The following is a 13,729-nucleotide window of genomic DNA, read 5'->3' on the forward strand; positions in this document are numbered from 1 at the left end:
ACAAGATAAAATTATAATTATTATTATTACCCACAAGCCAATAGGACTGTGGAACACTAAAAAACAAGAACATAGGGTTAAATATCTATGATTTGTCATCCTGATTTTCCATACTGTAATTCTGCTATCCATCTAATCTGCATACACATATTGCATGCCAATCTGGATAAGGGATCCAGCTGTTGCACTGCTGTTCCCTGTTAAAGGGTTTCTGGGGGGAAAGATTTCCTCATCTGAAAACAGATGTTGATAGAGTTTTCCTTTGGGGACATAATTTACAGTTGAAAAAAGGAAATAAATCGCAATATATTTTATCGCAATACTCGGCATATTGCAACACATTTAAAATCGCAAAAATACTATATCGTCACTTAAGTATCACGATAATATCGAATCATGGATCCTCTGGCGATTCCCACCCCTATAAATTAGTATCTCTTGATATCGGCTGCACAAATAAAACTGACTTGACAGAAAACACAGCTGTTTTTATTTCACAGAATACACAGCCTCATCCCGTTTGCAAAAATAATTCTATAATACACAAAATTGCTTCATCTGAAAAGTGTCAGAGTCTTCAGGTTTAAAACTATCACAAAGAGCCAGAGAGAGAGAGGAGGGGGGGGGGGGGGGGCACAAGGAATTCTGGCTAAAAGCAACATGAAACCCTACTGTGTGTGTGAAACACCACTCTGAGGCATGCAGCAAATATAGGATTTTGTTCTTACTTATAAAAATGTAGGTTCACATCAACAGGCTAATTACAAAATTCATACAAATGCAAACAGAGTCTTCATACCATCACATCATAAAGGACAGATTAGTCACCTACATGGGCGTAAAGTTCTTCCTCGTGTCACAGACCATTTTGCAGTTGTATTACGTCTTTCTTCATAATTTTTTTCTTTCTGTTAACCAACAGGGGGCAGAGAGACTCCAAAACAAATGATGCTTCTCAACACCAAGGATGGTTCCTTGGTAGAGGCTAGGCAAGAACACACATTGGAACAGGCTATTGAGTGCCCAGATGTGCATCCTTGAAGAGGCCCTACCATCAATTCTGGCAAATTATCCGCAAGGAATTGTGGGTAGTTCATGCCTGCTGAGGATACACACATGCATCTTTGAAAATTCTCTTAAGGAAGGACTCTGTCCTCGGTAAAATTTGAAGGATCCTTGACATTGATATTTGATGATGTAGCCGCCTTGAAATTTAAGGATCCTTCCTTGACTTTGAGAAGCACCAATAGTTTCAGAATTAAAGCTGATATTCTGTAAGCTTATCAAGTTGTTGTGGCTCTTGTGTTAACAAACACCCAGTGGACACAGAGCAACATCAGCAACAAATAATAAGTTCAATTGTCTTTAGCTCTAGAAACACTCCAGCAACTGTGGTTTCCTGTGATTTTTTTGGGAAAGAACTCTCTTAATTCTCATACTAATTATAGGGGAAATAGGAACTTTCTTATAAGAAATGCTTCATTTAACTCCAAATACATGTTTGCTATTACTTACAACTGAAAACCCATTTCTCCATACAAGTAATTCTGCTTGCTTGCAAATTGACCTATTTCAGTTTTGAATGTTTGGATTACCCACTGTGTACTGACTTCAAAGACTACAGTAGGTTACACAAACAAGTACTTGGAATTTAGTAATTAATTGGAGTTGTATAAAATGAACACTGTCTTTGTTTTTCCTATTATTAATACCATAGTTCTTTCCATTAAAATTATTACAGAAAATCATGGAATTATGGACCCATAAAATAAAGCATTATTGCTCTGGTTTGGTTCACAAATGCCAAAGAAATATATCTAGTGTTAAGGTCTGCTACTGACAGTCTAACAGTAACCTATTCCATTGGTACATTTACATGTTACATTGACTTTAAACTGTGTTATTGCTGTAAAGTTGAGCACATTCAGCATAATAAAAACACTGACCACAATCCTATCTGGGCAGCAAAAAAGATGATCTTACAGTGGCATGCATAGGTTTGGGCACCTGCAGTCAAAATTTCTTATGCTGTGAATATTTAAGTGAGTGTAAGACTAACTGATCTCCAAAAAGCATGAAGTTAAAGATGAAACATGCTTTTCACCATTTTAACCATGCAAAAGTTTGGGCACCCCAAGACATTTGAGCTCTCAGACAACTTTTACCAGGGTCTCGGACCATAATTAGCTTGTTAGGGCTGTGGCTTGTTCACAATCATCATTAGGAAAGGCCAGGTGATGCAAATTTCACAGCTTTATAAACACTCTGACTCCTGAAACCTTGTCCCAACATTCAGCAGCCATGGGCTCCTCTAAACAGCTGCCTAGCACTCTGAGAACTAAAATAACTGATGCCCACAAAGCAGGAGAAGGTTATAAGAAGATAGCAAAGTGTTTACAGGTAGCTGTTTCCTCGGTTCATAATGTAATTAAGACAATGTAAAAAAGACCAAGAAAATGTTCTGAGAGAGCAGCTCGTATGATTGCTAGAAAGGCAGATAAACATCATTAACCTTAACATCATTACAAATCTGTCGATGGACCTTAAAAGAGCAGTGTATGCATGACGGCCCAAAAATCTCACAGAACTAGAAGCCTTTTTCAGGAAGAATGGGTGAAAATCCCCCAAAACAAGAACTGAAAGACTCTTAGCTGGTTTCACAAAGTGTTTAGAAGCTGTGATACTACGTACTGCTAAGTACTGACCACAAATGTAATCTTGTTTAAAATATTGATGAAATGTGTCAGCTTGAACTTTTTGCCTCTTGGAAATCTTTTACTTGCTAAGCTATTCACAGTTAACAGAATTTTGACAAGGGGTGCCCAAACTTTTGTATGCCACTGTATCTTATGAATTCTGAACAGGTGTCCCTGAAGGTTTCATGGTGAACATCACAGGAACTTTAGGCCTGTGGTGTAGTAGAGGGTACAAGCAGGTATACAGGGTATACCCACCTCTTTTTATGGCTGTTTACAGTATATCCACCAACCAGCCAAAGAGCCACTGGAATATATGGCAGGGTATACCCACTTCCTCCTCTGTAACCTACCCATCTACCTAGTAATACACCCATCTCATCAACTACCACTACACGACTGCTATAGGCTAAACTGGAGACCCAAACTCACAATCATTGACCATCTGATCCAACAGCAGTAAAGCCAGCATTCTCAAACTTAACAGTGTTCACATCCTCTTATAATTTTTGATACATTTTACAAAGAATTGTGGTTTACAAATGTGTACAATGGATGTGCAATGATACCAATGTGATTGTACCATTTGAGAAACGGTATTCTACCAAAGTTTTGATTCACATGTAAGAACAGGAACTCATGTATGTTGTGAAATGGGCTCCAGTTAACCTACACGTTGGTACTGAGAACAATGGTAAAGACATGCATTGCTAATGTACACATACATCAGAGAAAATACTGTAAGGAAAAAACAATAATAATAAAGTAATAATAATAATAATAATATTAACTTAATGTACATAATCACAACACTAAATATGAAAATACAGTACAATTGTAAAACAACAACAACATTACAGTATATGTAAGAAAAGTACTGTCAGGAGACATATCTGAAGCAGCCACTGTGTCTATTGCAAATAATCTGGGGGTGTGTGATGGTGTTGGTTTAGGCTAAGGCAGAACATGTCCCAGGTGGAAGATGATGGAAATTTCTGGCTCATTATCAAATAAAAACAATCTCATTAGGGACAAAGTTTCTTACACGGGATTTATACCTCTGCATCAAACTGATGTGCTACCTACCTCTGCGTCAACACAGAGCCTAGACTGTAACATATGACGAAGCCTGATGTGCACCTCCCCAAAAAAGAACCTACACACTACACTATGACAATAAAGTCCCCACAAAATAGCATTTTAAGTCTTGTGTGTGATTCATCCTGGCTTCATATGAGTAGAGTAACTCTCCGCTAGCCACTAGGCTAATTTATACCATGTAAAATGCTATTGGCTTGTGCTAATAACATTAGCATGTTGTATTTGTGGGGAAAATGTCTCCAGAAGAAGACAAGTGCTTTGTCTGTGAATGCTGTGAGTTATGTTGAAGCTGGTGTGTGTGTGCTTGTAATTCAAACTGTAGCTATTAAGCCAAGTTTATGCGTTTTGGGACACAGACACACCAACCACAAGTATAAATGCTCACAAAGGGGTAGGCCACGAGCGTAGGCTACAGCGTATAGGCTCTGCATAGAGCTGATGCACATGTATAAATCATAGTTGTTTTAAAAAGGATCTCACGTCCTCCATTCTTTGCTTTTTGGGGGACATTTTTTTCCAAAGGTTACAAGAACAGTTGTTGACATTAAAATGACATAGAATGTAATGGTTGACAGATTAGTTAACACCTTACTCCCATATTCCCATTGGAACTATCTGTAGTCAATTTAGGGACATATCATCTGAACAAACTCAAACACATTTTTTTCAAAATGTAGTATTGATTATCTTTAGTTTTAGTATTCTTAAAAAGACAGCGTGTAGTTGTCAATCTGTAGTTTTCAAACATGTTTGCATTTCAGCACACTTTACAATATACATATTCTGTTCTGACTGGACAGCTGTTTTCAGGGACATGTTTGTTTTCTGTGACAACCTGACGTGTTGCTCCCATGCACCATATAGGACATTTATATAAAACTAAACTTTCCCCAACTCCCCACTGTTGCTTGTGTGTTGCACCTTTGCACCATTGACAGTCGTGCCTCCTTGTGGAGCAGATTTCCACTGACAATGACTGACATGTAGTTGCTTTTCTATCTTTGTAGCTGCATGAGTGAATACACCGCTTCAATCTGAAGAACTGTGATAAAAATCCATCCAAAGCTTTCGAGGTATTTTGCTCGTTTGCAATACACTCATACGCACGCACGCACGCACGCACGCACGCACGCACGCACGCACGCACACACACACACACACACACAAAATGGAGGTGGAAAGTGTAACAGAGGCAGAGACACACAAACATATGCTCACATGATTATTTACTAAAAGTGCCATGTCTGTGCATGAATGTGCGTCTGTGTGATAAGTACAACTCAGCCATGAAGACGCACACGGGACTCCTATCATACAGGCGTTCGTTTAGGTGTGTGCATCCTGCGACTGCACAGGCACACGCGCTTGCATGTGACTCTGTCCAACCAAAATCAGCACAGAAAAAAACATTTAATGTGATTAAAGCAGGAAAGTCAGTAAATCACTCTGCATTGATCTATGTGAATCTTACATTATCTGCTGTCCACAGCTGCTTTATACTGTATGACAAACTTCTCCCTCAGTTTATGAACTCTGCAACATCGGAAGGCCCATATGTTGATGGATCCACAGCCTCTGAGAAGCACTGCACTGGAGCGCACTGCCGATACACACAGCCGTTCACTGAAAATGACACCAGGCTGTTTCAGTATAACCATAGAAACCTCTACACACATCAAACCGATCATTTAGAAGCTGATATTCTGCTTTTTATAAAGGAGATGTCGGGTTACCAGGGCTCATCATAAAATCTTTTCAAACTTTCTTTTAAGCAAAAGTAGCATCTGTTTTATCCCTGAAGCACACTGCAGTGCAAACCCTGCTGAGTAACTTTAATTACTAAACTATGTGACCATGTATGAGGTGAAATACATTAGAATTATTTTTTAAATATTGTTGGTCTGTTGTGATCATATAAACGGTTTCACCAAATCAATTTCTTCGTTTTTTTATTTCTAGTGTTATTATACAGTAATCATCCTCAGTCAGTCAGTGGGTTTAGATTTGTACTGATGTGTGTCGATGTCATGACGCTCTAAACCATTCGGACAGTCCCTGAGTTAAAGCTTTCCATTTGCTGAACTCGTCATCACGTCTGTGATTGGCAGAGCTGTTTTAGAGCTATGACACCAGTGATGTGACTGGATGAGAGAGTATTAAAAGATCACCACACCAGCTGATCAACTCACCTTCAACCAGCCCTTTTAGATGTTGTGCAGCTGCTGCACACACATGTACATGTGCACATGCATAATGATGATACATACACATGCATGTGTGTGTCTACATGTCTGAGTTGTAATTATTATGCACAGACACACATGAATACACACATGTAGGACTTTTAGTAAATAATCACACCAGGGTTGGTGTGTCTTATCCTCTGTGACCCTTTCCACGCCCCATACACACATACACACACAAACACACACTGTCCATCAGTCAGCTTTGTCCTTCTTTCTTGGCGTGACTTTACTTGCCACCGCAGATCCCACTGCTCCGACACCCTCTGTAACCATGGAGACGCTCCCTTTGACCAGTCCTGCACTGGCTGCCGGCACACTGGTCACAGCTGTCTTGGTGAGCTCAAAACCTTTAGTTCCCACCCATGCAACGCCCCCCAGCGTGGCACCGACAACATTTCGTGTCATGCTGAAGAGGCCGCCGCCCATTCTCCACATGACTCCTCCCTCTGGCCTGGGATGGTCCTTATCTGTGTCTAAGACAGAAAGAGACAGAGAGAGAGTCAGAGACAGTCAGACAGAAGCAAAGGAGAGACACACAGGTAGAGACAGAAAGACAGAGGGAGAAAGAGAGACAAGGCAGAGAGAGAGAGAGAGAGAGAGACACACACACACACACACACACACACACAAAGAGATAACGACAGACAGACAGACAACCAAAGAGAGACAGAATTTAACTGTAATAACTGTAACTGCAATTTAAAATACAAATACAAATATCTCCCCTTCTGTTCCTGAGATATGACACTGAATATTGGCCAGAAGGGTGTTTTTGCTGAACATCATGGTGTCACAGTAAAGCTGATCTTTGACCCTTTGACATTTGTGTCATATTTAAAGACATTCCCTTAAAGGGAAATTTCGGTTTATTTCAACCCGTCTCCTATTGTCCTAAATTTGTTTCAAGTCACTAGTGACATAGAAATGATAGTTAGCATGTTAGCCGTTAGCCTAGATACAGACCTGTTAAAACGTAAGTGAACGGGCATCCCTTCAAGTGCAAAGTTAGTCCACTAAACAAGCTTTTTCTCCACAAAGACCGCCTCATATCGTTAGGATAAATGTCAGAGAACATATAGAAAACGACATGTAAACATGTTGTCTTACCTTACCGGTGTGCTGCCATGTTTGTTTATCCCTCTAGCTCTGCTTTCCAAAGCGCGGCCGAAATATCGCGAGAACAAGCAGCGATCTCATAGCGTGCCTGAACAAGCAGCAACAGCTGGAAGGCAGAACCGGACAGTAGCCTGAAAAGTTCATTCATTTATTTTATGAAAGATTTATAGAATAATGGCTGCAAAGAATGGCAGCCTTATTTTCAAGGTCTGGATGTGACCGAGGACGAGACACCTCCACCTGGAGTAGTATCCAGCTGGACTTTATCTAGAGCTGGCGAGATATATTTTGACCGCGCTTTGGAAAGCAGAGCTAGATGGTAAACAAACATGGCAGCACACCGGTAAGGTAAGACAACGTTTTACACGTTTGACACGTTTACATGTCGTTTTCTACGTGTTCTCTGACATTAATCCTAACGATATGAGGCGGTCTTTGTGGAGAAAAAGCTTGTTTAGTGGACTAACTTTGCACTTGAAAGGATGCCCGTTCACTTACGTTTTAACGGGTCTGACGCTATGGCTGTATCTAGGCTAACGGCTAACATGCTAACTATTATTTCTATGTCACTAGTCACTTGAAACAAATTTAGGACGATAGGAGACAGGTTGAAATAAACCAAAATTTCCCTTTAAGGTGTTCTTCACTTATTCACGAGAATGAGAATGTGACCTGACCTTTGACCACCAAAAATCGAATCAGTTCAGCCTTGAGTCCAAGTGGACATTTGTGCCAAATTTGAAGAAATTACTTTGAGGTGTTCACAAGGATGGGACGGACAGAACCCAAAAACATCATGCCTACGGCCACAGCTATTGCAGGTGCGGAGGCATAAAAACACATTTGTCTCTAGTGATAATGACTGTTAGGTCAATAGCTTTCTTTAACTTGGTGCTTAGCTAAAGCCTTTATGCCGTCGAGAGTTCCTTTACATGCTTCGAGTTTTGTTTGTTATTGCACTTACTTGGTTTGTTGAAGTTGATTGTAGTCTGTCCGGTTGGTTATGTGTGGATTGTGTGAGCGTGTGCATGTGTTGGCTCTGAGCTCTAACATGCATCAAATAAATCGAATGAACTAAAAAGTACAAATAAACAAACATATGCTAATATCACTCGATCGATTGATATCCAAAAAATAGCGTTCAATATTGTGTCAGTAAGTGTCGAGTATCAAAACAAACCGGAGCAGAGCAGAGCAGAGCAGTAAAAGACTGTGTGCTCTCTCAGCATTCACTGTTTGTTGCACACCTGCATGCAACTAGTGACCTGATTATAAAGGCCTTTCGTTAAAACCCCTGGTCAACACCAGATGGTGACATTTCTCATGTATTTAAATGAGTAACTAAAAATGGCTCCAACAATGACAATAGGCCTGTTTCCACCGCAGGAACTTCAGGGTAATTTTACGGGGCCGGGGCCGTTGGTGTCTCCACCGCAGGAACCACCCCCGAAGGACAGAGTTCCGGAACTTTTACAGGGGCTAAACAAGTCCCTGCCTCGGAGTAGGTACTCAGAACGGCCCCGAAAAACTCCTGGTTGGGGCTTGGGGGTTACTTGGTGCTGATTGGATATACTCAAGGCGGGATGTGACGTCAACAGAAAGCAACAAAATAGCCGGCATTTTTAAAACTCAGCATGGTCGTGCAACGCTTACGTCACATCCAGAGCCCGGTAACTTTACAGGAACCTTTCTCCTACTCCGCCCTCTCAGTGGAGACACGGTGGTTGAGAGGGCCAAGCGAGAGGACGTTCCTGTAAAGTTCCTGTCCCCCAAATAGTACCAGGAACTTCTTCAGTGGAAACGGGCCAAATGGCCCACATGATCAGAGCTGATGGAGGGTCCACTTAGGTCCACTCTGGTATTAGACATATTGACACACATACCTGAGACCATCAGGTGTGCAACAGGAAAAGGGTTTGGACCCGGCCTGACTTAAGTCCCAGGAAGGGTCTTGAATAGCAGGCACTGACTGGACCTGTGATGATCTCTTGTTCCTAACAACTAGTGTATGGATGTAGTTCCTCACCATGTGGGTGTTCCTCTTGAAGGCAGGGGGAGACTTCCTCCTGTTCTCTGTCTTCACAGTTCTGGTGGTTGTTGAAGTCAACAGGAATTGAGCTCACCTCCTCCACCTCCTGCTGTGAAGTCAGCACCTGAAACACAGCATGAATCATCGATATTACAGGGTGGTAAAGTTCTGCACTGAAAAGCAAAGCTATTTAGTGAAGAAGGAACAGTCCCGATGAAGTGTGTGGATATTCCTGAGTGATGGTGTGTCTTGAAATGATGCCGTTTTTTATTATCTCAGGTAACAGAATTCTTCAAAACAAATATAACATTGGATATATACTTAGTGAGAATTTTCAGTAGCTGTTACACTAAAACATTTTAATGCCCTGTGGGATAATTTTTTTATTTCCAAAACCTGGCTGGATCATTTGTGGACAATCTGAAGATGCTTTGTAGCAAGTTTGGTGTCAATTGAGCAAAAAATGTGGAAGGAGATAGGTTTAATAAGTTTTAAAGTTTTTGGAAAAAAACAGAGGTGGTGGATCTTATGGTCTAGAGTGCCCTCTCAGCTCTTTGGACTCTCAGCACTTTTCTAGTTTGGAAAACACTCATATAACTAGAAAAGTGCACTCAGTAGAGTACAGATCTCCACTAAGTGGCTGCGTTTAGGCTGTGGCTGCTGGAACTGCTCATGGCCACTTTGGGCACTGCTGTGCCCAGTGGAATTGACAGCAAAGAACGAAAACATTTTTTTTAATGCATCTTAACTTTACATCTTAACTTTTTGTCTTAACTTTAGTGGTTTATAACAAAACAGATATGGAATTAATTTCTAGATGCTCTGAGACCTGACTTTTCTATGGATGTGAGTTTTTGAGCCATGACAAAGGCCAAAATATGGCCTGCACCAGATAAGGTAAGGCATCTTGTTTTTTGCTGAGACAACGCTTTTGGTCCTATGCTTTTGCTACATGATTTTGTCAATGAGTTTTGGTTTCTAGCGGCCGGTTAGGAGGAGTAAGAAGTGAGCAGTCTATGACGACATAATAAAACAAGACTTTCAACAATTGTAAATTATTACAACCATGAGAGGTCCTTGAGCGTATAGTCATAAATGTGCATATCAAATATTAGGCAGAGCTTCTGACAGACTGATACACACACTCACACACGCTCACACAACTAAACACATGACCCTCTCCAGGCTTATGCCAGAGGGAGATAATGCCGACCATGTATTTCTGGAAGTACCCACAGAAGTACCAACATTACTGTATGTTACCTCAACCAAAAATCAATTACATGAAGAAAAGAATGGATGTTTACGAGGCAGGGACATGCGCACATGTGTATAGTCTGCCATACTTTATAATTCAATAATCCAATATAAGGTTTTAAAATAACAAATAAATAGGTTACTAATGTAGACAGGCCTACAACAATAAATTAAAAAACAAGTATTTCTTAACTTTCCTTGTAGTATCAATGTTCAAATGCATTTTATCATTATGGTTGCATGTTATGTTTATGTGTTTTTAGGTATTTTATTGGGTTAGGTGTCAGGTAGGGTTGCAACAGTATGAGATCTTCACTGAACAGTAACCGCCTCAGCAAATACCGCAGTTTTGCAGTATCATAGTATTACAGAATTAATATCATTATCACTCACAATGTCCCTTAAAGGGATGAGAATAGAAGGTTTACTTTGGTTTAACAAACATTTTATCACTATATTTGAAACTTGAAACAATTTTTTAATTGGAAGTTTGTGTAAAAAGTCTCCTTTTTGAAAGTAGCTAAAATAAAGATTAGATTCTCCATCTAGTTGTGTTTTTTTCCAATACTGTAGATAAGCAATTGTAAATTGTATAATAACTGGAGGCACATAAACATCAGCACATCATCAGTATTGACCAATATTAGCTTTAAAATGAAAAATCTTAATCGGTCAACATGCTGATGATGTTAGTACGTCATTGTTATCAGCCAGCATCGGCTCTAAAATGAACTATCAGAAAAGGCCAACATGCTTTTTCTTATTTTGCACAGTGAATGAATATTACATACATTGTAAAGCATTCTGTTTCATGTCTCCATCTGCTGGTGGGCCATCACAATAAGAGTATGCATGCATAATATGATGCTAATTCCACTACAGAAGAGACTTGAAGACCACTAAAATTAGGTGGGGACAAAAATGGATATAATGACATTGGTATTGGTTGTCGGCCAAATCAAATGTTACATATTGGCATATCGGCAAAAAAAAAACAATATCGTGCATCCTTATTTAATACCTTGAAAACAGAATACTGCTGCAACCCTAGTGTCAAGATGACATTGTAAATTTATTATTTACTGTAAGTAATGTGGAAATATCTGTTGCTTATATTGTATATTTTAATAAGGACCCCAGGAAGAGCAGTTGTTGACAACAAAGTAATTAATGGGGATCCAAATAAACAATAAACACTATAAAAAAGAAACTTCCTATTTAGCTCATTACTATAGCCTATATAATTTTCACGTGTATATATCATTTCCTTATTTAGCACTACAATGATATATTGCCAAAGGTCCGTAAAGCAAATACCCATCTTTCAGAGTCAAGGAAAAAAAAAAGTGGGGGCTTATCTTGAGTCTCCCTCACTAGGAAAGCTATGGATTCCAAATCCAAAAAGAAAATAGAGGAAAACAGAGGATTTCATTGTGTGCAAACTAATTTATTTGCTTTCTCCGCCAACACTACAAAGTTAAATTACCAAATAATCACAAATAGCCACTGCAGAGTAGCCACCTTCTGGTAAAACATTTTAAAGAATGAATATTTAGACCTAATTTAGACTGAACAGGCCTTTGTAGATATACAAATGAACATATGACTATGAATATATACTTTACACCCCCCTGTATTTTCTCAGGAGACTCAGATCTTTCAGCGTCTGCAGAAGCATGTTGCAGAGTCATCTTCTACACTGTAGAGTGCTGGGGCAGCAGAGTAAAAGCAGCTGATGCTAACAGACTCAATACGCTCAGCAGGAAAGCTGGTTCTGTCCTGGGGGTGGAACTGGAGTCTTTGGTGGAGGTATCAGAGAGAAGGATGCTGAGAAAATTACTCAGTATTCTGGACAGCGCCTCTCACCCCCTGCATGCCACTCTAAAATCATATCAGAGCACATTCAGCCGTAGACTGAGACCACCGAGGAGAGGCAATATAACTCCTCCTCCACCTGTAGGGAGAAAAGCTGAAACAAAAGAAACTGACAACAATATTCACCTACATTAGGTGCACTACATTTAAGATGGTGTCACTACTTTTCAGTATCTTTTACAATATTTTTCTCAACATCATGTGCATTATTACTTTTCAGTATCATGATCACGTGAATGTACTGCAATATCATTTTCTCAAAATCAGCACAGTCATCGGGAGCAGTGTGCTTCTTTCCACAATTTGAGTTCATTTTTAGTAACTCTCGTACTTATCTTACTTCTGTTGTTACTCTATTAGGCAGTGGTTTTTGCTTTTGCTCTTTAAAAACACATCTTATCCTGTATATTAGAATATTTTGCCAGATATTTATTACACTTGACCCTGACCCAAGGACCCCACTGGTTGTTCTGGTTATTCTTTTCTGTTCTGGTACCATTATTTGTTGTTTCTGTAATCTGAAGCATTCTCTGGCACAAGAATTTCCTTCTGGATAAATAAAGTTATATTAAATCAAATTGAATACATATACATAGCTTATTAGGTCAATTTACTGGTTGAATAAATCCCAAGAATAAGGCAATTCAGATGAAATGTCACCATTCACTAGAGCACAGCCATATATTGGTTAGAAGGGAATTAAGGGAGTGGGGGCATCTTCCTCTATCTTACCATATATGTCACATATTACGCAAAGTAACCACTAAAGGCTGAGTAATGTAACGTTAGTGATGAAAAAATGTAGGCTACTATTTCCCTTTAAAATGTAGTGGAGTGTTAGAATAAAGTAGAAAATATATTTTCAGTAAATCCTCAAAAGAACTCCAACCTCTCGGGTAAACTGATTCACCATCTCATCGTTTCTTTTTAATGGTATAATTTCAACAAGAGGACAAATTCATTCATTCGCTCACTCTCACATTATTTGTCACCCACATGAACTGTTACCGTCCGCTGCTGGACTAGCTGTGTTGACAGTTAACATGTAGCGGCATGTCTGCACAGCTGAATCCTATTTTACAGCAGCCTAAAACATGAGTTGATTTTACCGCAGTGAGTTATCTGTGCTCTTTCTGTTAGCTCGCTCTGAGCGACACACACAAAACGATACAACACACACACCGCTACACGGGTATCTGCTGTCTTTACTGTTGTCTCTATTGGCAGCCTGTGACGTTACTGGATATCAGCGTCACCACTGACACTACAGTTTTGGCTCTGCAGTAGAACAAGACCAAAGAATATCTCACCTCCATCCCGTTTGCTGCTTTCAAAACGTTTCCTCGGTTTATGCTTTTAGCGCTCCTGCTTCTGTTGTTTTGCTGTCAACCTGAAAGCGGAAGTGACGT

General features: G+C 39.8%; 1 protein-coding gene across 1 annotated transcript; it reads right to left on the reverse strand.

Annotated features, from left to right (window-relative positions):
* Positions 1-3,180: 3,180 nt before the first annotated feature.
* zgc:101566 (Transmembrane protein 263-B-like) lies at positions 3,181-13,729 on the reverse strand. The gene is made up of 3 exons (XM_050072311.1): positions 13,631-13,729; positions 9,186-9,312; positions 3,181-6,516 (listed from the first exon to the last, which is right to left on the reverse strand). The coding sequence occupies exons 1-3, from the start codon at positions 13,634-13,636 to the stop codon at positions 6,236-6,238; spliced, it is 414 nt and encodes a 137-aa protein (XP_049928268.1). The 5' UTR covers positions 13,637-13,729; the 3' UTR covers positions 3,181-6,235.

This window comes from Epinephelus moara, chromosome 20 (genome assembly GCF_006386435.1).
Source record: "Epinephelus moara isolate mb chromosome 20, YSFRI_EMoa_1.0, whole genome shotgun sequence".
NCBI classification, from domain to species: Eukaryota; Metazoa; Chordata; class Actinopteri; order Perciformes; family Serranidae; genus Epinephelus; species Epinephelus moara.